The sequence below is a fragment of the Poecile atricapillus genome, chromosome 1, assembly GCF_030490865.1.
Source record: "Poecile atricapillus isolate bPoeAtr1 chromosome 1, bPoeAtr1.hap1, whole genome shotgun sequence".
Lineage (NCBI taxonomy): Eukaryota > Metazoa > Chordata > Aves > Passeriformes > Paridae > Poecile > Poecile atricapillus.
The window spans coordinates 113,305,539-113,332,558 of record NC_081249.1 but is presented as its reverse complement, the minus strand read 5'-3'; the positions used below and the strand labels follow the sequence as shown (position 1 = coordinate 113,332,558).

General features: G+C 39.3%; 1 protein-coding gene across 1 annotated transcript in view; it reads left to right on the top strand.

The window, feature by feature from the left end:
• Positions 1-27,020, top strand: part of EPHA3 (EPH receptor A3) — a 177,501-nt gene that overhangs the window by 52,859 nt on the left and 97,622 nt on the right. The window contains exon 3 of the mRNA XM_058859742.1: positions 710-1,370. Within this exon, the coding sequence (XP_058715725.1) occupies positions 710-1,370 (661 nt within the window). The remainder of the gene's footprint in view (positions 1-709; positions 1,371-27,020) is intronic.

Sequence of the window (27,020 nt, the reverse complement as noted above, 5' to 3'; positions counted from 1 at the left end):
AGCTGATGACTGCTGTAAAAAAAATCATGACCCTGTGTTCTTCAAAAATTATTCCAGTGTCACAGCCTATGTAGTCCACAGAAGAATCAATTTATCAAGATATGGTAAATTGGTAGCAATTCTTAGTCCAGCTTATCCCAGTTTCTGGAGCTACTGTTTGTCTGGACTACATATATCCCAAGGAAAATCCATTGTAGTGTTTTGAATAAATGTGAAACTGTAACATTTTATTGTGGCTGTATGGAATTCCAGTTGGAGCTGTTGGCTTTTGTTTAATATTAGAAATAAAACTGGTTCTAACAGTGCAAATGTGTGTTGCCCTTGAGGATCTCTTCCATTTGAGGTGAGTGTAGTTCTTGTAATGACATGAAGACATAAAGAATTGTGGGTGAAGGGACAGCACTGCTTATTCTTTAGGAAATCACACATTTTTAGTAATGCAAAGCAGCTGTAGCATTTCTTTCATCCACCTTGAAGTAACTTGGTAAAAACTGACTTACTAATTGTGAATTCTGTGTTCGTTTAAGATGTTTCTGTCTTTTAGTAAGAGTGAGAGGAGGTTCAGCCAGACCTTATTGTTTATTTCATAGTGATGTCCAAGCAAAGTTATTTTTGCTTTTTCACAGCTTTTGGTCTAAACGTTATTTTTGTTGGTATAGTAATTAATCCTAAAACATTTCCTTTTCTTCTTTCTCATTTTTTAATCCAGTGGGAAGAGATCAGTGGTGTTGACGAGCACTACACTCCAATCAGAACTTACCAGGTGTGCAATGTCATGGATCACAGCCAGAACAATTGGCTGCGGACAAACTGGATCCCGCGCAACTCGGCTCAGAAGATCTACGTGGAGCTCAAGTTCACCCTGAGGGACTGCAACAGCATCCCCCTGGTCCTGGGCACCTGCAAGGAGACCTTCAACCTGTATTATATGGAGTCGGATGACGACCACTCGGTCAAGTTCAAGGAGCACCAGTTTACAAAGATCGACACCATCGCGGCCGACGAGAGCTTCACCCAGATGGACCTCGGCGACCGAATCCTCAAGCTGAACACAGAGATCCGTGAGGTGGGGCCCATCAGCAGGAAAGGCTTTTACCTGGCTTTCCAAGACGTGGGCGCGTGCGTTGCCTTAGTGTCGGTGCGGGTGTACTTCAAGAAGTGCCCTTTCACCGTCAAGAACCTGGCCATGTTCCCAGACACGGTGCCCATGGACTCCCAGTCGCTGGTGGAGGTGCGGGGCTCCTGTGTCAACCACTCCAAGGAGGAGGAGCCCCCCAAGATGTACTGCAGCACGGAGGGGGAGTGGCTGGTGCCCATCGGCAAGTGCTTGTGCAACGCTGGCTACGAAGAGAGAGGCTTTGCGTGCCAAGGTAACGATGCCCTCCGTGTCCATGGCTCTGCTCCGAGCAGGGGCTTCCCCGCGCGGCCCCGCTCCCTCTGTTGGGTTGTGCTCCTTTTCTCCAGGTTCTGGAGAGGAATCAACTAGGTGGTAAAATTGCCCTGGAGATGGGGCTTGTTTAAGCTGTGTGAATATCGTCATTTTCTAAAAATACTTGGTAAGAATCAACAGTTGATTTTTAGTAACACCTTGTGTAGCAAATCTATCCTCTCTCACCACTCTTGGACCTTCTTCCAGTTCACAATGGTTTTCGTAAATGTTGGTGTCAAAAAAGTGATTTTTTTTTTTCCAGTGTCTTTTTGTCTTTTAAACTGTGTCTCGATAGAAGACTTTTGCCACTGAGCTGTGTTGATTAATTGGGATTGGTTGGTAAAAAACATGTGGTATTGCTCCTGTAGCATAATTACTAAGTGCAGATACATTTGGAAGATTAGTAGTTGGAGTTTATTCATAAATACTCGTGTATTTTAACTCCATTTTCTCCAAACTTTTGATTTCTGCAAACTGTGGTTATGTGAATGCTCCCAAGAACAAGAATATACTGGGGATTTGGATGTTTTTACAGATTTGGTCTTTTAAATCTTAGAAAAATTCATGTTGTATTTACTAATTTTAATATCAACCAAGATGATAGCAGCTAACATTTTTATGCTTTTTATAAAATTACATGTTGAAGTTTTGTGCTGATACAGTCTTTTCACAGAGTGCCTTGAAGGGTGCTGGCTGTGGCGAAGGGTCTTCCATTAAATATATAAGTAAAAATTAAACAGTAATGTCTGGAAATCCCATGGTTGGAAGCAGAATAGCTGAGATGTTTAGTGTAGGGTTTGTGCATGTGTAAAACTGAAATTTAAAGTATTCTGAACCTGGTTGGGACACTGCCTACTTCTTTTTAATCAGTTCTACTTATGTCAGACAAGTAAGTCCTGGGGAGTTACTGAGAACCCAACAAACCATAGTCATGACTTTTTCTCAGAAAATGATAGGGGAAACATCTGGGGAAAGGTGTAAGAGTGTTCTTGCTTTGATTTTTCTTTTAAGTAGATTTTAAATAATTTTTTGCCCTTGAATAAATTGAGTAGCCAGATCCGAGGATGCTTTTCTGGGTTAGATACTGTTACTTATAAAAAAAACCAAAGTAAACTCTTCTGTTAAGAGCTGAATTCAGGGGAGGATGTTCTATTGTTCAGAAATGCTTTATCCAGGGGCTCCTACAGCATTTAGAATGCTAAAAGATGAGTGAGTCTTTTATCCACTGTGTATATTCTTGCTTGCTACAGAGCCTGTGTTCCTGTAAATGGTTGAAAGCTGTTGGTTTAGAGTTTCAGTTACACGTGAGCTCAGAGAGGAAAATGCTCCAGAAAGCGACAGACTACAACTGTGCAAAAGTAAAGCTAAATAAATTAGGCTAAACTTTTCTTAAAATCAAGTTCTCAAATGCTTGGGGCAGGCAAGGCAGCTCCTGCTGAGTTCTACAGAGAAAATCACACCACAGAATGAATATATTTTTCTGGTTTGATTTTTTATCTTCCTCACTCACTGTTGATCAAGGGGCTGATATACGAAGAAGCCATTAACAATAGCAACAGGTCCTTCTGGTTTATTCTGATTTAACACAGAATGTTCTGCTAAGTTTTATTGGAAGGCATATTGATCAGATTGTTTCAGTATGCTGTGACTGAAGTGGCTCTTTAAAAGCAGGAACTCAAAACCGCACGTTTGTCAGCATTGGTGGCGCAGCAGAAGTTGGAAAACTCAGAAAACCAGTTCAGCTTTGGCCTCAGGCTCAAAGCTGCTCCTGCATCTTTCCTTTTCTTCTGTCCTCTCCTTCTTTTGCTCCATCTTTTAGGGAGTTAAAATCTCTTAGGATTTTTGTTTGTTTGTTTGTTTTGGGTTTTTGGTTTTCTTCTGTCACCAAAAGGACAGCAGAATCAGGACTGTGGCAATGTAACCCCAAAATGGTGTTACAAGCATGGGCTAGAATAAACGCATAATTTAGGAAAAGTAACTTTCAGTTGAAGTCTGAAGAAGTAATTAGTAGCAGAGGCTATTGTCTTCTCAGTAGTTGAAAGCATTTATGAGCTTAGTGTCCATCACTACTTGATCCTGTGTTCAGACTGTTTCTGATTTTGTTTGTTTCCATAATGCTGTTTTTATAAACAATGTAATTTTGCATTAGCACGAGATTATTACTGAGGATTAAAGTGAAGGACCTTAATGATATAAGATCAGCCTATTTAAATTTCATTCAGAACAGCTTTTCTTTGTCATGGAAAATTGGGCACAGTCATGGCCTCCCAAATAACACAAATTTCACAAATTTCCTTGACTGCTTTCTTTTCTCTGCACAACCAGGGAAAGTCAACATAAACTCAGACCGTTGTTTGTTACTGGTGCATGTTTTTAGAACAGATTTGTATGCAAGCTGTGAAAAGCCAGCTCAGCTGACGAGTTCTTGCTGGGTGGAATATTGTTCTGTTCTGTGTCCTGATTTTCACATGTACAGCAGCAACATCCCTACCTGTCAGTCCGTGGAAGAACTGCACTGTGACCATCCTTGTCTTCTTTTTTGGGAGTGTGTGGAGAAATGATTTCTTAGAAGTGAATTTTAGACCTCACTTTGAGGAACTCTGGTATTTGTTAACGCTTTAGGTTACACAGTTTAAGATTTAATATCTCCTCTCGCAAAGGCTTGTGCACCTGCTCAGTGTTTTGGAAGGATTATGTTTGTCTGAAATTATTTGTACTGGGGAGCAACCCTTTCATACTTGTTTTCCCCCTTACATAATACATATGTTAGTTAATTAAAATGGTGTATATCATACACTGTAGTCTTTTTGCTATTACAGCTTTTTTAGCATCACAGTGATTGTATTTAGTCTTACCATAATATTTTGTGGTTGAACCGGACATTTTCCTCACAATGTCTTTTATAAATTACATTTTCTTGCCACTTTGGCCAAACTATATTTTTATGGCATCTTCTTTCTTAGTGTGTTTTAATTAGAGGGAAAAATCCCCTACTGGCTGGAACTACCCACTAAGCTTAATGCTTTCTAGTAATCTCCATCCTGCTCCTCAGTCAACAAGAAAAAAATCATCTTTTCAATTTGTTCCTCATCAGAGTAGATCAGGTCAGATCTGTCTTAGTATTCTTTGTCTGACAGTGACTAATGGCATCCTCCTAAGAAAACTAAGTATAAGAAACGATATAAAACTTCATGGGTAAAGCTTCTGCCAATCTACTGCTTTTTAAGATTTAAGACACATTTTGTAAGAAAGACTATATTCGTTAGGAATCAGTGACCAGTCTCTTGGTAACTTGTCTATATTTTGACTCAGTTATATTTTTAGTCTCTTAATTTTTATGGCAATGAATGCTATGCCTTGCCTTGTGTGAAAAACATAATTTCTTGCTGTGTTTAACCCTTCTCTTTTAGAGTCACTGGGATAAGGTTTTCCATGTCCCTGTATAGTGAGGAAATAACTGCTCCCTTTTCAGCTTCTATACTAACAAATTTCAAGATCTCTTTCATGTCTAATATCTCATCTCTAATACCTCTTTTCTGAAGTTTTCCTCTCTACTAGTGCCTTCTTTTAAAGGACAGACTAATTGCTCTATACCTCATCCTTTTTGACTGCCTCTATACGTATTCAAAGTAAACAATGTGATTTTTATGAAAAAGGCAATGAGTCTTGTGTGCACTATTAAATTTCAAGTGCAGGAGGAGATCAGACAGTGGCTTAGAGCTTGGAACAGCCCAGAGATTGAGTTTAAAAAAGGAGCATTCACATCACCTGCCCAGTGAGGGATCTGTACATGGAAAAGTTTGACTCAGTTTTATTTTGAACACTAAGAAGAAATGGATCTCACTGTCTGAAGGTTGGTTAGTTGTGGTATTGATACCAAAATAAATGGCAAAATGTAGGATAAATGGCAGAAATCTATCTGTAATTCTGTAATGATCTAGAAGGCTCCTCAGGGAAATAATGGAAGCCTCATTTCAGGAGTTGTTTTTTAAAATATTGCAGCAATCAGATGATAAAAGAAATCCTGCACTGACAGGTTTGGACTAATAAATCTTTACCATCCTGAATATGTCTATTCTGTTGGTTATTTCATGCACTTCAGAAAGACACCAGTTGGGCATGGAGAAGGTTATTTTTCATTACAATATGCTTAATTAGCAAGCATGCAGTGGGCAATTGTTTATCCATGTGGGACTGTGAGTGGGCTTTGAATGCTCTTTTGGAGGCTTCCAACAGGTGTGACCCTCTAGACCAAAACCAAATTTTCTGGCTCTGGTTATCAAATGAAAAGTTTAAATTGGTGGGCCTGAACAGAATGACTCAAAAAGCACAGAGTAATATTTTCTGCATGGTGTTGTTTCAAGATACAGTTCTAAATTTTAGTTGCTGCAATTGAGTAAGTCTGAACTGTAAATTTCCTATGTAATTCTTTGTAATAAAGTTATAAGTTTTAATCATGAATGACTGATACATTTTTTATAACAAAGCCAGAAGGAAAAAGAATGTAAATCAACAGTTCTTCCTTATGTGTTTAACTTTTAGCTATTAATCAGATGGATTGAATGGGAGAAAAGGGAGTGAGGGGTAAAGGAGGGAGAGGATAAGTTCACCCACTGTGCCTGGTTATTGCAAAAATGACTTCACAAAATTTCCCCTAACACTAAATTTTTCAGTGCTTTAAGTTGTGCAGTGAGCATCTCCTAAATCATATTTCTCTCTGAGTTTCTGGAGATATGAAAGGAATGCCATCTGTGGCTGCTAAATCTGAACCATCACATACAGTGCTTAATTCTTTGAGTGGAATGACTGCTGCACTTGAAGTAAAAATATGTAAAATATCATTAATACTGAGGAAGTAAAGCATTTCTCCAGACTTCTTTTTTATTTCTATGCTTTAAATAACCATTTTGTCTCTGCATAAGTAAATCTAATTTTTACTTTTCTAGATCAGTGGGAAAAAAAACCTATGACTTTACATGTAAAGAGAAAAAGATACTGTGAGGAACTACTGAATTTTGTGCAAGTGAAAACAGGAAGAAGACACATGCTTTTTTGCAATTGCAAAGTTTCCCTTGGAATTAATTGTCTTGGATGTGTTACACTGCAAAAACCCATGGCCTTAGCTCTCCGACTCCGCACAGGAGTAATTATATTTAATAAAATGTAGGCACTGATCATACAGAGACCATACAATATAATAATGGAGCTATCAGAAAAGTTTCCTTTTACATGAAATCTGAAAAAGCTGGGGATTCAAATTTTTTAAAGCAGAGGTCTGAGGTGTGTTTTTTATTTCTTTGATTTGTATTGCTTTGATTTTTAAAAAGCAGGAGAGATGCTTTTTAAAAGGACTCTTAATCTTTCAAGCTGGTAAACTAAAATGACAGCAGCTATAAATTATGAATAACTTTATTTGTAAAATATTCATTGTTTTTATCCACTTTATAATTCTATAAGTACATAAACAGAGCACAACAGTGAAGGATTTACCTTCCTGCTTAGAATTTATTTAACTCTTACAAAAGTTATGTCAAAGATGTCCAGATGATTTTTATGGGAGAAGAATTATGTTGCATTCAGTACTTCCTAAAGATCCCAGCCAACTTTTTATGTAACATTTTCTGACAAAAAATTTACAAATTTGGAAAATATTCTCCAATTTGTTCCTTACAAGCAGTAGATGTAAAAATGCAAGTGTTTAAGGCAAAATTTATTGGGCACAATGTTGTGGGGTTTTGACCACATTTGTCACATCCTGAACAAAAAAAAAAAAAAAAAAAAAAAAAAAAGAATTCTGAAATTAATTGGAGAAGAGTTTGTTTTTTTAATTCAATATTATGCACATTCTTTCATACATGTAAGAAAAGTGTTCTTTCAGCCCTTTTTAATTTCTTGAAAAAGCCTTTACTAAATTTCTTGGAAATTGTGATAGAAGTATTTTAAAACATGATTATAAATATTACTATAAAGTTTTTAACATTTAGTGATTAGGAGCTTGAATGTAACATACTGTTAAGTGTTCTTAGAAAACGTAGCAATACATCTCTCCAAGTTGTTCAGTACCACAGTGTCAATATAGGCAGGACTAGATAATTTAAAATTGAATTTTTGTATTTAAAACCAAGTGGGGAATGGATAGGTTCACTCAGAAACAAGGAAATATTTGCAAAAGTGTTAATGACTCACAAAATGCAACTTAATATAGTTGTATGTTTGTTTAATCCAGATATGTTATCACTTTATAATTGTTTGTTCTGCCACTTTATGGGTGTGTTGACAGTTTTTTCCTTGTCTTCCTTACCTGCTTTTCAAACAACAAAATGACCACTCCACTCCAAGCCCTGACAGAATTCCTTCTCAAACACACCACAGCCCACTGCCTGGAACCCAGACTCTAACAAGTTTGTGAAACATTTGCTTACTCGTCTGAACACAGAAATATTTGCCTTAATTCTCTGACACTCACGTGTTCAAGAGCACTACCACTGAATTTGTGTGCAGGATTTTCCTGCAGGAACCTCTGGATGCCTGTCACTGAGAATCCTAAGGGATCTCGCTGGCATTTCCTTAACCTTTTCACTGTGATGGGTTCCCTTCTTTGGAGGCTTTCAAAAGATTTAAGGCTAAACAATGAGTATCATCCTCAGCACATTTCGCTTGCCGTGTCTTGGGTGAGTTTTCCATCCTGGAGTTGCACGAAGATTGCGTTGTCAGTGGGAATTCAGGGAACTTTTCCCATTGGTTTCTTGGCCACTGGCAGAGTTTACAGAGCCATTTGACAACCCCTTATTAGTTCCAGAGTGGGACTTACAAAGGCTAACAGGGGTTTGCATTAGCACTGGCAGCTGGCACTAGGCTTTAAATAGACAGCAATTGCAGCAAGAGCTGTGAGTTTTGATAGCACACAAGTCTGAAAATGCTCTCAGAGTAAGGAGCATCTTGAAAGACGAGTACAAGACGAGGAGAATCTTCTCTGAGTCTGCTGCTCCTCAGCGTGAAGCGCAAGATGTTGTCAAAACATGCTGTTGGCAGACATCTAAATAAGCAGCAATTGATAGCAGACTTTATTGAAGCACTCAGACTGCGGGAGAAGTGTCGGCGTTTGCTGTTTCTTGGATGACAAACTGAGTAACGTTCAGTTCATTCCTAGCATCTCTTCCTCCTGGCGTTTGAAATCGCAGCGCTATTCTTTACGGCACGCCGGGAAAGTAATAACTTGGACTTCACACAGCCTCTTTAGGGAGAGAAAATACAAAGTTCCCTGCCTTGGATTTGTTTGTATCTTCAGCTTTAAGCACCTGCATCAGATACCCCGGTAATTAGCCTAGGTGTTGTTCTGAGGCAGGGATAGACCTAAACAGTGACAAATCCTTCGCAGGTCAAGGAGGTGAACCATTTCACCGTCACGGCTCTGTGGGTTCAGTGGTTGTCTACTGTAAGGTTAAAATTTGATGTGATAATTTAGAACAGCTGCTCTTTGACAGGAAGATTCACTTTCAGCAAGGGAAGAAAAAGCCATATGGTAAAAGTTGATGCTGTGCCAGGCCTGAATAGCTGCAGAAGTGATACAGGACAGTTCTCTTCAACAATATGCTTGAAGTAATGCACTTTACTTTCCAAGCTGTGTGCTTTCTTGAATCATAACTTAACTGACGTACAGGGACCTTTTTCTAGTTGTTTTTTTATAATACTTTTTATTAACAATGATTAATTGTCAGAAAAGGGTGGGGGGCTTTAACAATAACACAGTTTATCCATCACCATATCCAGACCACTCTTTATACCCTAAAACATACCAAAGTTTTACAGAATGATAGCTTCAAAATTTTCTAGTAAATTACCATGTATTTTTAGAGGCTGTGTTTAGAGCAGCACTTGACTTCAGGTGCTTTTAGCAGGGTAATTCACTTAAGTGACACTGCTTTTGTTCACATACTTAAATTTTAGTAAATTGAGCATGTGAAATGGCATGAAACCTCGTGAAATTAGTAATTCCCACTGCTCATCCTAAACAGTAGTGGTCAGTAGGAATAAGGTTGTCATCAGGAGTTCAAAATCTTAGGAAGAATTCATCTGTCCTCCAATTTGGAGGAGGGGAATCATTTGTCACAATAATTAGTTCTGTGTTAAAAATACCTTTTTTTGATGCGGTAGACATTTTTAAGGTAAGGAGAATAACAGAATAAATTGTTTGCCCAGCTCTTGCCTTAAAAAAATGCCACTAAACAAGGGACCAAAAACCTTCCACCAGCAGTGTGCTCTCATCTAGAAATGCAGCTTTTTTTGGTGTGTCCCATTCCCCTGTCTCCCCCCATAATGATGATCGGACAAAAACCTGTTGTTTTAAGAAGAAAAAAAATGGTCTTTCTTTCTCCTAGAAAAAAAAAAAAAAAGAAAAATCTCTGAGTTGATTATAGTAAAGCAGTAAAATATATTGAAATGGTCATCTGTTACCCAGCTGAGCTAAGAAAAGACCTAAAGTGTGGCAAACATATAAAAGTCAAATATTAAGCATGTTCTTTGATGTTTTGCAACCCTATACAGAGGTCACTTATGCAGAATTTGACCTTATCTGACCAGCCCCTTTATCTCTTTTAGAGGTAATTCTGAGATTTAGGTATGCACATATAGAATTGTTTATTTATAAATGTCTTCTGTAGCACTTTTTTATTGCCACATTAATATTAGGATGCTATAGAATCCAGTAAGTAAAAATTCCTCTTTTGTGTTCCTAATGAATAGCATAGTGTAGTCCTTATTATTATAAAAATAAATACAAGCAAATACACAATTCAGATTCAACAGGAGCATCTCCAGATGCTGTAATGTGCCTCTTTAGATGCCAGAACATCTTGAACTTTCTGAAGGTCTAACAGTATTTTTTTTTTCTGATTTTGGTAATGTGATCCTAATACTGAGATGACAGCTCTGGGCAGTTTATTTTAAGGAGCCACTCTTCAAATCTGTTCTAGGAATTTTCAGGTTTTGCTCCCAAAAGGATAAAATGGAAAACTGAAACAGGGCTGAGGGACTGTGACTTGAAGTGGAGTCAAGGTGTATTAACCACGAGCATGAGATCACTGTTGCAGCTGCAAGACTGGAGTTTTCCTGGGGAGAAGGAGGAGGAGGCTGGGTGGGAACCAGAACATTTCAGCTGAAGAAATAGCTGGTTAAAAATCTCAGGTAACCACAGCTAATGAACCTTCATCTTCATTATTTATTTACTTATTTATTTATTTACTTATTTATTTATTAATAACCTCGTTCAGCTGCTACTTTCATGCAGTGTATAATGTCTCTGACTTTTTAGACTTTGAGTGTCCAGAGGCTTCACCTCGAGCTCATAACAAATATTTGTAAACGCAAAGGACGGAATTAGGAAGATGTGAAATTTTTATATGTGTGTGGCATTTCATAAGCAATGCCAGTCTTGTTCCTCACACTGTCTGAGGGGATGACCTGGCAGTGAAATGAACAGTAAAAGGGGAATCAGCTTCTCTGTCTTTTCTCTGCCCACACCAACCACAGCAGATGGTGGAAGAAAGCTAAAAGCATTTTTATAAGAGGGTCAGAATAAGAAGGAGAATGAGAGGAAAGAGACTAGAGAGGAAAAAAAAAATCACCATAACAAATAAAATACACTTATTTCACTGAAACCTAAATGTTCCAATTAGTATCCTCAAAAAAAAAAAAGTTAGTAAGAGGCTCTCCTGAGAAAAGAAAGAATACTGATTTTAGTTCAGACTGGAGTATGAGTCAATGGTGTCTTTAAAGGAGGATGTAAATCTCTATGCAAGTTTAGTCTGTGCCCAACTGCTAAAGATATTCGTGTTTCTGGGGAAAAAATGTGGTGACTGCTTCAAGTCCATGTTTGGGTAGGTCCCTGTCACAGTTTCACATGGAATTGGCTTGCAAATAATAATATTAGAATTGTCATAACAACTGCATTACACTGAGAGATTGAAAGCTGATGTGAGGTACAGTAAACAGTGACACATCTCCTGTGTTTCCGGGAGCCCTGTCTAAATGAAGCTGAACTAGAAAAGGTTTGTTGCTTTCTCAAGAGCCTTCCTCTCAGAGGAAAGCATGAATTGTCTCCCTGAATTTTGTCTGGCCAGCATTTTAATAATGTTTCCCTGATTTTTCTTTGTGTCACTGAATTTCCAAGGACTCTGGGTATGTACCTAACAGTTTCTCAGAAATTATGGAAATGATTTGGGGGTTTTGGACTGGAAGATCTCCAGAGGTTCCTTCCAACCCTGACAATTTTGTGATTCTGTGAACTTGAAAGCCAAAAAGACTTCACCTTGTTCTGAACTCATTGGACTGGGTTTTTGGTTTTTTTTTGAGCTTAAAAAGCCCTCTGTCCAGTGGATTGAGCCCTTCTCTGCAGCGTCTGTGGTAGAGGGACATGAAATAAAGCACTTGTCAGTGATGTGACATAGAAACCACGGTCACATCCACGGCTTCCCTTTGTAGGGATGACTCAGAGGTGCAGTTTGTCATCCTCATCCTTTGGGAACAGCTGCTTCATGCCGTATTCATGGGCAGGCAGCTGCTGTGGCCAGGGAGGAGGTGTGTGTGTGCAGCAGAACTCAGAGTCCTCCCCTCCCTGCTTTCTTCAGCCCCTTACACAAGGCGAGAGGAGGGAATCAGAGGATGGATCCCTCACAGGCTTGGAGGAAGAGGGTGGCAGAGCTTTTTGGGCTGGGTAAAAGTTAATCCCTGTTCGCCCTCACACTGCAGCCGTGCCACTGATCTGTTCTAATCCACAGCAAATCTGAAACGTGATGACAGTAATACAGCTTGCAGGAGTTTTCACTCAACTGGATTTTGAGTTTTACCTCTGATCCACATCTGCAGTGTGATAACAACCTAACCTTTAAATTTTTAATCTCTTCCCTGAACAAGAAGGCCCTGCTTCCCCCCAAAAGTTAAATACTAGTCTTTAATTGAAAAATACACAAAGCACTGCCAAATCCTGTGGTAAAAGCAGGTGTTCAGGCACAAGCCTGTTTAGTAAAGAGCTTATTTAAACATGGATTAAAGGCTTCTTTGGAATTGAATGCGTTGTTTTTTTCTGTGTAATAATTACTTTCCAGAGCCTGTGTGTTTAAATGACTGCCTTAAAACCTAGCATGCTCTCTATCCCAAATTCTCTCATAATTAGGGATTATTTTGTAGCTTGTCAGTTATCCATCTGCTGGGAAGCTTCCTTGTCTGAGTTGCACTCAGGACAGCCAAGCTGTCACCTCCTGCTTGCCCCTTGGCATCAGATCCCCAGATGTGCATCCACAGATTGCACATCCACGAGGTTGGAGCAGTCATTCAACCTACAGGTCTTTTCTTGGTTTTGTATGGTCTGGAGGAAAGAAGGCTGAGGGGAGACCTTTGCTCTACCTGAAAGGAGGCTGTGGCAAGGTGTGGAGTGGCCTCTTCTCCCAGGGAACTGCAGCAGGACAAGAGGACACAGCCCCAAGCTGTGCCAGGGAAGGTTCAGGTCAGCCAGCAGGAAGAGTTTTTCCCTCATAGGGTGAGCAGGCATTGAACTGGGCTGCCCAGGAAGGTGGTGGAGTCCCCATCCCTGACAGTGTTTCTGAAACACCTGGACATCTCAGTGCCATGGTTTGGTTGGACTGGATGGTGTTTGGTCAAAGGTTGGACTGGAGGATGTTGGAGGTCTTCTCCAACCTTTGTGATTCCATGGTTCTGTGCTCCCCTGAGTTATTTTTCTTAGGCACATTGGATTCTGAGTTGTGCTCCTGCCTTCTACATTTATCTTCTTGCTAGATTGGAAGTTTGAAGGCAGGAAGGGGATTTTAGCCTGGATCAGTTTGGTCAAGTCCATCAGATTCCCAACGCCCCTGCCCAAACACATGTGGACACAAGGTTATGCATCCATGACTTTATATGGGATTCAACTGATCTTGCAGGATCATGTGGGAGACTGAAAAAAGTTCCTGGGAGTTAGGACTTGAGGAATTCTCTTGACATCTTAGGGGTGATGTGTTTTGATACAGTTAAGACTTTTGGTCTTTCCTTGCAGATTGTAAATCTGCTTTGGGGCATTTGACCTTGTTTTGTGGTGTTTGATGTTGTGTTTCTTGACATCCTATACACTGTTTTTCCATTACTTGAAAATCTGTGTCCAAAGGTTGACTTAAAAATAACTGAAAGGAATAAACAGTGTTATATGTTCTCTCTGTAAACAGTACAGAAACACTTACTGGTTTTGGATAACAGTCATGTCCTGCAGTAATTCGAGAAAGTTTCTAGCTGAAGGAAAAAAGAAAATGTATCATTTTTTCCTCTTTCTAGTAATTATGAAGATTTTTGGAGTGAGATGTACTTGACTGTTATGTACTGGAGACTCTTGGATGTGAGCAGAATCATTCACACCAGGTCCCATTAAGAGTTCCCTTTTTGTCAAGTTGAACGCATGAAGAGATGTGACAACTGCGATTTTGTGTAAAGATTGAAAAAAAAATTAGTTATGCAGACAACTATTGATAGAGGTATTAAACATTCTCATTGGAGAGTCATCAAAAGCTTGCTTAGAAGGCTTTTGTAACTTCCAGTGAATATTTCCTAACAAATAAAGGCTTGTTCATTCTGGGGGAACTTGCTGGAAGAGAAATGAGTAAAAATGACCAGTCCTTTTCCCTGAGGAGCAGGAGCACCCTCTGCACCAGCAGCCATCCATAAGGTCAGAGCGTTCATTCCTCCCTTTGTGTTTGTTAACATAACTTTCCAGTTCACCTTCTCACGCTGTGATAGACCCCAAGAGCTCTGCACAGGCTGCTTTTCCTGCCTGAGTGCTGTTCCTGCCTGGCTCAGAGGGAGTGGGTAGCTCGGGGAAGGCGGCTTTCCCACCTCAGAGCTGGCAACTCCCGGGCTCAGGATTGATGCTCGTGGCTGGCTCGCAGTGGGAGCCACTGGAAGCAGTGACAGAGACAGATGATGGCACACCACAGCCTGTCAGCTAGAAATGGCAGGAGCCTGAATGAGGAGGAATGCTTTCCTCATCAGCAAAGTTTGATTTTTGCCTCCTGTGAAGGTGGGACATTGGGGGATGGCTGCCTGGTGGAGGATGTATTTTCTTTTGTCTTTACATTTTAGATGCGAAGTCTCTAACCACATGTCAGGGTTGTTGCTTGTGCTGTCACTGAAATCAGTTGTGAAGTTCCCACTGATTTAATGGGAAGAAGTAAAGAATTTCAGGCAATTAGCTCTTGGATGGATGAGAACGTGTGGCTTTTTGATAAAATGCTGTTCCTCTTAAACAACAACATCTCTCTCTACAGTCAGGAAAGCAGTGCGATACATTAGTGAATAAATTTTTGTATGTGTGAAATACAAAATCAAAATACAGATCAGATAATGGAATTTGCAAAATTATGAATGAATTGTTTAGCTAATTTATCAAGAGAAGATCTTTAGCTTTGTCAGTCACTCAAAATCACTTCTTTGTATTGTGGTTTAAAGTACAAGACAGTTGGTGTGCTAATAATATTAATCAAGTGGCATTCTTTTAGATTCCAGCCTCTATAACTAACATCAACATAATCTTTGAAATATTTCAGTGGAATATGTACCATTTGTGTGCTATTAATTCCAGTGAATGTTACACAATTAGAAAACAAATGCATTTGGCTGTGTGACTTTACTAATAGATGGAGTCCAACTTTCAAATGATCGATTTAATAAACAAATACATAGTTAAAGAGATTCTTTAGCACATATTTAATCTAAAAATAGTATCTCCCAAAACAATAAAAAGGCAGCAGCTGAGATTCACCAGCACAAGTATTTGCAATACTTTTGTGTGTTTAAATGTAATTTTGTCCAGCTGAAACTTAGACTGTAGAAAGCTATGCACACCCTGGTGTTTTTACAGCTCTCATTATTCAGGATCCAGCCCTGCCATTGAGAAACTTAATGCAATGATTGTACATCAAGGCTTTATAAAAAAATAAATAAATGCTTTTTATCAGTTACAAAAAATATCACCAGTGGCCCACACATGTTTTGTTACAGAAGAATTATGATAACCTGAAGGCTTTGTTTTTATTGCTTTTGGGTTTGTATTTTACAGAGTCCTCGTGGTCCCAGTTTCATTACAGCTAAATGCACAAAAAATGCTCCAATTAGCAATATATGGAAATGGTTTGCAAATGGTTTGCTCGTTCCCTGTAATTTAGGAGTTTGCATAAATTACTGCATTCACAGGACTGAACTTCCAGCATGCCTGAGGGCTTTGGGTCTGGGCTTCTGGTTCAAATCAGTCAATGCAATACCTTAAGAGAAAGCCTGCCCTTTACAGCCTTTTTTCTTTTTCTTTTTTTTTTTTTTTTTTTTTTTTTTTTTTTTGTTTCGATGTATATTTTCTTTCTGTCATACCTATATCTCTGTACTGCTATATTTTAAAAAATTTTAAAAAACAAACATATATATATATATACATAAATGCATAGATACGTCCCACAAAGAGAAGAACTGAAAGTCTGTTCTCTTTGCATGCCTTGAGAGAGCAATTTGCAAAACACAGAACAGGGAGGTTTATTTGAAAACATATGGAAACCATGGGGGTGAAGTCTGAAGAGGCCACTTGGCCCAGCATGGGATGCTCCACCTTAACCTGAACAGAAGCTGCTGGATCAGGCTGGGTGACCCCATGCTGGGGCTGTCAGCCTGCAGCTCAGCTTAGTGACCAGGGAAATGTGCCTCTCAGTCCACTGGCCATAAAGCCAAAACCTGCCAAAACATCAAAGAATTTTGCCTAATGCAAGTTATGTAGTCAATAAAAAAAATTAAACAAAAAGCAGTGAATAACAGTTGCACATTTCATCTGAGAAAACATTGTAGAAAAGAAAAAAAAAAAAGTACATGAATTTAATTGAATTGATTAATTGATTTGTTGGTGTAAACAATAATTGATGCTTTTAAACGTAGGAGGTCTGTTTAAAACTCTTTTTTAAAGAACAAGCTACCAAGGCATGTGTAGCGAAAAGAAAGCTTGGTGCAGAAATAAAGTATTAGAATTATGTAAAACTCCTAGAAACTCATGTGACTGTAGCCAAAAAATTGTTTATTTGCTGGGCTCAAGTTGAACTGTGATTGGAATATTTAAATTTTGGCTTTTTTAGGCTGGTTTTCCATGAGTAAAGCTCATAATTCATTTACAGCTTAAAACTAATTAGTCAAATAATGCAGCAAATTATTATGATCTGAATGAGTGTTTTTTCTTCATACTTTATAGTTTGTATCATCTCTGCTTTGTTCATAAGTGTTATGTATTTTTTATTAGGGCTGAAATGTTCTCTTTTTAAGTGGCAGTCTCTTGCTCACTCTCTTTAATTCTGAATTATGAGTGATTTTAATCAGATGCCAGTTTCTGGCAGATTTGTTGAGCTGAGGGGCTCAGTGTTGTCCTCTTCAGTTGTGTTTGTAGCTGTTTCCCTCCATTCCCCATCTCTTTTTTTCTTTTTACAGTGTCCAGTGGCTGCACAGCTCACCCATGCTCCTATTTTTAATTCACCCTTGATACAATCTTTTCTTATCACCTGGATTCAGCTGAGCTCAGGATCTGTCTGTGTGTGTGTGGTTCATGCTCCTCACTCAGGACAATCACTACTTCTAGAATTTCTGATAAAAAAGAAGGTGGCTCTCTAAGAATAGTATTGATGATTACTTGCTGACCTTCTTCACTTTGCCCTATTCTTGTTTTAAGTGTGCTGAAAGGATGACTGCTGCAGGATCAGCCAGTCTGCTGCATTTCAGACCTGAGAGCTGCAGACTAGAAAAGTCATTTCCCACTTTTGGGAGCACTTTTTTGATGGGCTGCCCTCCTACCCTGTCTGAGTTGAGCTTGCCTTAGTGCACAGACTGCTGGAGTCTGTGCTGGGGACAGGGCTGGGGACAGTGGTGACACCAGTGTGACCACAGGACAGGACAGGTGGCACTGCACAGGTGCTGCTAAAGCAAAGCCCTCTGTGAGCTCAGGATTTGGGGTACCTGGCTACTCAAGGGGTGGGCACAGTGCACCCCAAAAGGGTGGTGAGAGGTTAAATTCCTGTAAGGGCTTAAGTTACTTCTGTGTCTTCTGTTTCTCTGTCTTGTAAAACTTGCCTGCCATATAAGGTCCACAAAATATGGTGATTGTAGAATATGTTATTTTAGTGAAGATGGACCAAGCCACAGCTTTGTGTCATGGAAATACTTTAGCTTTGTTAAATGAGAGGTTTCCTGCTTCCCCTGCATCTCAGTGGATAGTGTCTCATTCATATTTCATCATGCTGATGATTATGTTTGCAAAGAAGCCTCTTTGTTTAATGATCAATCAGGGAATTTAATTCATTAATCTGAAAGCACTCTGCAGCACAATAAAATATCATCTACATTTTACAAATAGAGTACTAAAATAGGAAAAGATGCAGTTGCTTGGTCACATAAATCTGTCACCCAGTGAGCAACAGAACCCAGATTTCTTGAGTCTCATCTCTCTGCTTGCTTCATGAACCGTGGCCACCTCATCACTGTTTGGGAATGATAAATGCCTCCCATTTATAGGCACATACGCATGTTCTGGTCATGCAGTAAACAAAGGAGCCTTTCAGTGTTAATGAAAGTATTCACAAGAGGCCAAGCCTGTGGTCCTCGTGCAGACAAAACTCTTGTGGGCTTGTGTCAGAATTCTGCTTTGAATGATTGCTAGAGCAAGCTCATAATGTGTGCTTAAACCTTCTCAGGGGAGGAAAAGAGCTAGCACAAAACAAATCAGAAGTGAGGGTTTGATTTGTTTTTTTCCTTTTAGAATAAAAAAAGAATAAATGTAGTATCACTATGGATGAGATCATATGAGAAATCCCGTGCAAGAGAAGTGAGGTGGCTTTTGCTGCTCCTAAAATGGCTTGCCTTTAGGTCACTTAATAACCTTTAACTTCCATAACTCATCTGCCTGGTGGCTTACAGAAGACACATTGCTTTTATTTGCTCAAATATTGTTGTAAGAATATAAGGGATGCTATTTCTTACGGTTAGCCGTAGGATAAAAGTTCAGTGAAGGCTGTCACATTCTGTGTTTCTGCAGACACATTATCTGTGCTTTGATTTTGAAATTTGGGTTTCAAATCAAATTTCTCAAAGATCTTTTCTAACCTAACTGATTCTATGCTGCTGTGATTAATTCAGGTGCTGTGTTCTCCAGGCCACTTTTAACAAATAGAGATGAAGAAAAGGACTGTTTTAAAAAACAACCACACATAACTCACAGGCATTACCAAGAAATCATTCTGGAGGTGAAGGTACCTCAGATTGCTTTGATAATACAGAATTTAATGATAATTATGTTTATCTCACCTCTTTCATCACTCAAGTGGACATTGCATTCTGAGCTCAAATAATCTCTTCCTCTTTTCTTAAAGGCAGGTTCATAGCTGCTTGAAAGAAACCATAGTGTTCACATATCTGTGCTTTCCTATGGCAATATCAGCTGTCCTTCATTCCTATAATATTTTCTTTAACCATTCTGTGTTTATCTTCAGACACTTTGTTCAAAGTAAAATGAGCTACTCAAGGGGAAATGAAATAAAATAAAATAAATTTGAAAATAATAAATTAGGCCATGTATCATAAAGTACTTTCAAAGAGGAAATAGGGAAAATTTATTCCTTCTCTCTAGATTTTGGGTTTAGTTTGATTTGTTGGTTGGTTGGGGTTTTTTTGGTAATTTAAATACACTGCAGAAAATTAATATATTTGAAATAGCAGGTGGTAAGCTTCCAAATAATCTGATTTTATAGGATGACATTTTTGGATTTGTATGCTGCAGTATAGGTCGTTCATTGACTTTCTCAGTCACCCAAATATTTATGCACATGCACACATCCTGTCAGTTTTGAGGAAGTATTTCAGTCTTGATGGACCAGTATTTTTGAGCAGAAAATTGTTTGGTGAAGGATTTGCCAATCAGCTATGAAGTCATTCTGGTTTTGGAAAAGAAATACCTGTCCTGCTTAAAATATTGAATGCTCCTACTGAAACCATCTCTGTCCAAAAAAGAATGGGAGCCAAATTCAACCAGGGATGACTTCCCTGTTCCTAAAGGTATCATAGTTTTAAATTGGCATCACTGGTACCGTCAGTAAAGGTGTCAACTTTTAAATTAACTCCTAGTGCCAACAAAGTTTGAGGTAAGAGAGTTATCCCCTGGGAAAGAGAAAATTTCCACTTTTCCATTCCCATTTCTGTTTCTATTCGAAGAGTACCAGGATTAAAGATGCACTCCTTTAACTTCCTACACTACCAACTAATATAAATTATCCACATTATGTTAGGGTGGGAGATAATGGTTTTATCCTCATAGTTCTAGAGGACATCTGTAGTTATTTCCTTACTTAGGACTGTTTAATTATTGTCTAATTGCACTTTAAGCTGTAGTACTGGTAGCCTTGAGACACTGGGGATGCTGAAATGCTGTCAAAGGTTATTAAATACAAAGTCACCTTCTCTGGCTCAGGAATTCCCTTTACCACAAGTACCTGGAGTACAGGGAAATATTCTGAGGAAGCATCAAAACCCATTTGTCTTCTTGCTGTACTCTTTTTAGGCAGAGGCAGTTACAAAAATAGTCTCAAGTAACAATAGAATCTCTGTGGATGTCTGGTGTTATTTTATGAAGTACTTTTTGTAGTAGTTCTTACACTTGTAAAGATGTTGGCTATGAAATATTATCCTTAAGGAAGAAAAATAGCTTTGCTTCAAAGTGGCATTGAGAGTAAGCAGATGTAAATGCAAAATGGGTGTTGAGTAGAGAAAGAAAAGTAGCACCAGAGGTATCAAGTCCCAGTTTGTCTCTAAAATTCACTGGTATTTTACGTGTTCGGTGCCATGTTTCTTATGCTATCCACCGGTGGTGCCCCATATATGAATATTAATAGGGTAATATTGAACCAATTCAGGTTTATGATGTGAGTTACTCTTCCATTTACACCAGTGGGGTCTAACCCAGGTGTGAATTCATACTTCAAACATAATAAATCTGAACTTCAAAAACTGGAGACCAAGGGGTCTCCTCCTATCCCCATCTTTTTTTTGATAACAGAAGGCTGTGGATCTCACATGAGACTTGATTTTGGTGGAACTGAAACCTTCTCCTGTTGTATAAATGTATTTGATAAATGACTCTCATGCTAATAAAGCAGCAGGAGGCAGGAAGGAGGATATCAAGTGAGTCTTTATCAAACCTGCCAGTATCTCAAAGTAAGATTATTTGCTTTTTCCCTGGAGCTATAGCAGAGAAGTGAGAGAAACATCTATGAGGAGCCTAGATATTGTTTTCATAGATACAGATACAGTAATATTGTATATTATTTTTCATTGTTTTTATTGTGTAAAATGAATTTTACTCCTTCATTTGTAAGCAAACAAACAAAAAACCCAAAATGGCTAAATAAAATAAGAAATGGATTTTCCGGGTGACTAAACTATTCAGCTAGCTGGAATACCAGACCCAGACTTACAGAGCTCACTACTGGTACAACATCTTTTTCTTTCTGTGCCCTTTCTGAAACAGCATAATTAATCAAGGCACTATTTTCTAATAATTTCTGTGCAAAGTAATTTGCTTTGTTCTTGTCTCTCAAGTGACAGATTGCTGAAGTTGAACCTCTGCTCAGGCACCTCTTCCACAGACAGTTTCATATTTCAGTGAACATTTCCCTGGCCTGGGTGACTTGATTTATAATAGCTGAGGTTAGTGGGAAATTAAAAATTAATTAATTTCAATGAATGTGTAATCAAGCAGAGTGGCCTGAGCCATGGAGGTGCTAATAGGTCTCTCCTGGGTGCCCCTCTCCAAGCAGCTGAGCCTGTAGGGTGTGGAGCATCCCAGTGTAGGCAGAGGGGCTGGCTTTTGGGGCTGGGTCTCCTCCTGGTGCTGCAGGCTGAGGAAGGAAATTTGACACCTTTTAAACACATTAGTGGGACAGGGACAACTCAGTGAATCATTTGAGTTAATTTTTGGTACCTGATTTTGGTCTCTGGCATGCTGTGGAGTGCTCACTTCTATGCCATGCAAGCTACAACCTCTTTCATGGGAAAAAAGTTAAAAGCAGCTCTTTCAGCTGTTCAAAGGAGCCCTAAATGCTCAGGGATCTGAAGTATTTGCAGAGGAATACATTATAAATTTGAATCCGTTATCTAAAAAAATAAAGGTCCCCTTCATACCAGTTATAATATGGTAGGGAGGTAATTTTCTGTAACTGCTCCTTTCAAATGGGAACATGGGAGAAATGAAACACTGGTTCTTCTCTCTCTGTTTCCTGTGAGAGAAGAAGAAATTGAGAGGAACAATAACCTCAGTGCATTGCTATTAATATGAGACTAATTTTAACCCTTTGCCAACCATAGTAACACAATGAATCGGTGATTGTAGCAGCACAGAGTTCCAGAGTGTATTTGTGATCCAAATTGAAGTGGGAAGAGTAGCTATCTCTCACAGTGATGCTGAGCTTTCATTATTGGAGCTGTGGCTGGTGGGAATCCAACCACAGCCCCACCTGTTCAGCTTTGAAGGTCACTGAGCCTTTGAAGGCTCAGAACAAATGGATACATTATTAAATATCTCTCCTGTCCTCGCACTACACTGCATTTGTTTGTTTATTTCAGAATCTGGCCAGAGTGAGAAAAGCAGAGGAATATTCTCACGTAGCATCCCTTCAGAATTCTCTTAGTTGCCAGAATATGACCTTTGTGTGCATGTGTGACTGCATATATGTAAATATTTATATGTATGCACACAAAAAAAAAATCACTAAAACATTTGAGGGATTTCCTTTCTGTTGAAGGAAGGTAGGTTAGTTGGAGTAAAGCTTTGTGCAAAGATTTTTTATCTTTGCCAGAGCTGTTGTATAAAAACCATAAATAGCATTTCTTAAAATATCAGTGTGAAGCATTTTCTAGCATGTTGTACCCTAAACACTGGTTCAGCTATAATAAAACGTGGCAAATATAAATCTGTGCATTTGAAATTTTAATGGAACTAAACACTCAATAGGTAAATTTTGCAGAGTATCTTAGAAGTGGTCCAAGACCTATATTGGAAAACAAAATTCATAAAATATAGAATACTTTTTTATTTTGGACCCTTCTTTCCCAAGGTTGATGGCTGACACTTAGATTGTGACACACTTCAATTTTGACTGGATATTTGTCGTATATTCCTGAAAACAGAAATGTATTATGTTTTAAATAAAATGTGCTAAGGAGTGAGAGGAATTTGAATAACCAAATTTTTTGCAATGATTTCTGTCTCTATATATACATCTGTATATGGTCACGAGTGAGATATTCAGTCCATATTAATTACAATACCATGGTTGTTAACTGCAGGGCAGGATCAACTTTATCTCTTATTCCATTTCAAGAATGCTCTGAACATAAAATAAGTATATTTTACATGAACCTGACCATAATAGTTTGGATAAACCTCTCAAATTCATCTGTTTTGAGGAAATGTGGGAGTCTTTAGGGTAGTTTTTCATCTCCAATGCTGTTCCCAGGTGTCATTCAGTTATTCCCAGCGATAATGAAAGATTTATGCATCGACAAGTGTGGAGGTGAAACTGTGGTTAAAGCAGTGCTGCAAGTGATACTCCTGATCCCAGCAGGAGCTGCTGCCATGCTTGCATTTTTTGGAAGGTTTTGCAAAGTTTCCCCTCGTGAATAACCATAAATTATTGCAGTAAGACTTTTCTTGTGGAAGCTAATGTCACCTCTTCTGGCCTGGAGATTCTTGAGCTGCATAATAGAAGTTAATCCAGTACATTTTTTGCTCAGAGGATTTGAAAGGCTTTTATTATACGGAAAAAAAGAGGATTTGCAGGCTTATGAAATAAGAACAATTACCATCAATTAATAGTTGGATTGCTTCTTATTCCTTTCTCCCAAAACTTATTTAACAAAGAAAGGAATGAAAAAAACCCACCCAAACAAAGAAAGAGAAGCAAAAAAAAAAAACCCAAAACTTTTCAGGAGTCAAAGTAAGCCTTAGTTGCTGTGATTGTGCTGTAACAGCAGTTAATCTCTTGAGAGCTGTAACAGGGATTGAATTCATCAAAAAGAGAATGTGTGTCAGAAATGACCCCGTGTATAATGGGCAGAGATCAGGTCCTGGTTTCATGGTGTGTTGAAAACCAAAGGCCCACAGTTTCAGGTCCCACATATAAAGAAAAGAGGGGAGATTACTGAGTCAAGCAGGGATGGTATAAATAAGCACTTGCCTTGATTAGCCCAGCACAGGCTACACTTCCAAATATTTGGGGCTTCAAAAGCCTTTGCTGATAGCAGGGAGATTCTCAGAAGGAAAAAAAAGTCCCAAAACACAAAGTGCAACTCATAAAGTTTGGTCTGTCTTTGCAGGGAATGAGGATATAGTGGTAGCTTTAAGAAACAGTTGAATTTCAGCTGGTTTTTTCAGTAGCACTTAAAAACCAATGGCTATCATCCTACACTGCATCTCAGTTGTTTCCAAGATAAGACTATCCTCTAAGAGTGTCTGCACAGAGTGCTCATAGCTTTGGTTTTAACAGGTGGGGAAATTGAATTTATGATCATCTGAACTGCATGGGGACTTTCATCCACAGATTACATTGACCAAAACAAACAAACAAGAAACCAAAATGAACAAAAAAGAAAACAACAACAAAAAACCTCAAAAACAAAAACCCGAAAAAATCCCACCACCACCAACAAAAACCACACACAAACACACAAAACAACAACAACCCAAATAAAACCAAAAAAGACAACAAAAAAACCCTATAAAACACTTTAAAAAGAGGAAATATTGATTATATGAAAGGGTGGTTAAGATGCATTCAGCATATCTCTGAGGTATTGAGGTACCCAAGTAGTTTGTAAATAAGGTTTTTCTTTTTTTTTTAACCTGTCACTGGCCTGTATACAACACAATACACACAACACTGACCAAGAGATAGGTCAGTGAATATTTGTTCTTTTGTCAGTCTTTTTGGGGTAATTTTGGGTCCAACCCTAATTTGCTGTTGGCTGTTTCTCCTTTGGAGACATCAAGGGCACAGCAGAGAACACAGTTTGTAAAAGAGCAGACAAGTTCACAAATGGAGGTGCTTCTTTTGGGAATCATCCTAAGAGGAATGTTGAGGAGAGGCCTTTTCCCACCATTACAGGAACTGGTGCCTGAACCTACACTGTAGACCACACAATAGAACACAGTAGGCCACCTACTATGGTCTTCCCCCTGTTGTATTATGATTTATGTTACACTAATTTTATCTCATGGGAATTACAGAGTTCATAGAAATTGGTGTTTAGTGTTGAACAGAGAATGAAAGATGCCTTCTCCAGAGCATTCTGGTTACTTGTAGGGTCCCTCAGGGTGCTGGGACCATGAAGAGCTTCCCCAGCATCTGTTCATCCTCCTTTCCTCAGAAGATGAACTGCAAGCTGAAATGGGAGAGAGGATGAGGTGGGTATTAAATCTTTAAACTCTTTCATATCCTTCACCTATTTATTTGCTTTCCTGCTGCCTGTGAGAGGTTTGGGATACTGGTGTGGAGGCAAAGACGGTCAGAGGAAATTGTGGAAGAGAGAGAAGGAATGGAATGATAATTGTGGGTTCCCTGTTAACTGCAGTTATTAGCAGCTCAAGGTCAGCACTAACGAATGCTTCCCCAAGGCTGGAATGAAAATTGCCCAAACCACTGAAAAGCTTCTCTATGGCCACAAGCAGGGCCTGGACACATGTGGTTGGACATGGAAGAGTGCATCAGTGCAGTTTGAGTCTTCTGGGGTCACCAGACAATGCCTTCACTGGGCACAGCCTGCTGAAATCACAGGGCACAGGTAGGGGTTTGCAGATTTGCAGTTGTTCTGTTGCACCTCTGAGAGGAAAAGTTGCCTTTTTCAGGAAATCTGGGGGTACCTTTGGCAGACAAAAATACACTGTGGCTTTGGTATTCCTGATGTGTGGGGTGGGGGGAGAGTGTATGTGGAGCAGCAACACAAACATGAGAAAACTTGTGTGCTTTTTGTGATCTGGAGTGTCAATAACAAGTGCAAAAAAGAAGGAGGTGAAGTATGATGATTACCAACCTTGTAATTTGTCAAATTCCCCCATCCATAACATTTCTGCACTGCTTTACTACCTCATGGATATTATATTTTGTTCAGATCTTCCTGCTCAACCTTTAAAGTCCTTCAAGAGTAGCTGACCTTTAAAAACATACTTAAAACAAAATGCCAGATGAGAGTTTTGTTAAGTGAAACTCTTGCCTAAATCGTTTTTCTCAGATATTATTCCTTACTTAGATGTATTTTATGCTTTCTTGCTATTATAACACAGCCAGGTTTGTTGGTAGAAGCTGAGGAGAAGAGGGGTGAAAAAATACAATCCAGACCCCAAGACTGCTCTTTTTCTGTGGTAACTAAATTACAAATGGAACTGAAAACATGTAGCAGAAAATTAGTAGAAATCAAACTGGATCAGTGGGAAAAAGTAACTTTATCCTTAGAATGCCAAATTCCGAGTTAGGGAAAATGTTTCAAGGCCTCCTGAAGTAATTTAAGGAGCTGGTGAGCAGCATTATTGTTTGCTTTGTAAATTAATTCAGTTGGCTGTTTGCTGGTGTGGGAGCTGGAGTTCTGGGTAGGCAGCGTACTGAAAACATGTAATTAATTATCTGTGCTGATTTCATGCAGTGGATAAATCAGACGTTACCAGGCCAGCAAGCAGGGAAGAAATGCACTGTAGGAAACAATCACATACTGGAAAAATGGGGAAGGAAGGAGGGAGGGGAAGCAAAGGCCTGGGTGACCTAGGCCTTTTCCATCTCCAGCTTCTGGGAATCTAGGAGATGGGCTTACTGGGGCCTTGGGATATTGACAAAGAAAAAGAGGAGTCGGCACATCCTCCATGAGCCACCACACTGCAATTCCCAATGGCAATCATGGAGGAGGAGTGGTAGAGGAGGAAATAAGTGTCAGGAGCTGCTGGGCTCAGGCCGTGATGTGCCAGTCACAGGGAGGAGATCAGCACGACAGCGCTGCTTGACCTGTGTTGGTTAAATTCAGGACACTTCCAAAGGTTTCTGTGACAAATAATGGGAAATACACTGTGCTTGTCATGTGGTGCCACAACCTGAAGATCTGCTCTGGGACTGACGTCTATCGTCTATGTCCAGCAAGAATATCCTGGTCTGTTAGGCTCTGCCTGTTTTTATGGGCTCTGGTTCATCTTTTAGCAGCTTTGGTGAAACTTTCCTTGCTGTTACCTCAGGCCTTACATGAGGCTTTTTTAGTACCTGTTTCAGCTTCTTAGAGCTGACCTGTCATGTGGGTTTTGTACCCATTTCTGCTCAGGGAGTGCTCCAAAATAGGGGAAAGCAAAGCAGGTACCACGCTGTGCTGGGGTGTTTATTGTCCTTCCTGTCCCTTTTGTCTCAGCCTCAGCTGCCTTTGGGCTCTTTCCCTTTTCTGGGACACAGAGTCATCCTTTACCCTCTTTCAAATCCTCTGGGGTCATCCTGCCTATCCAGAGGCAGCCTCCGGGCTA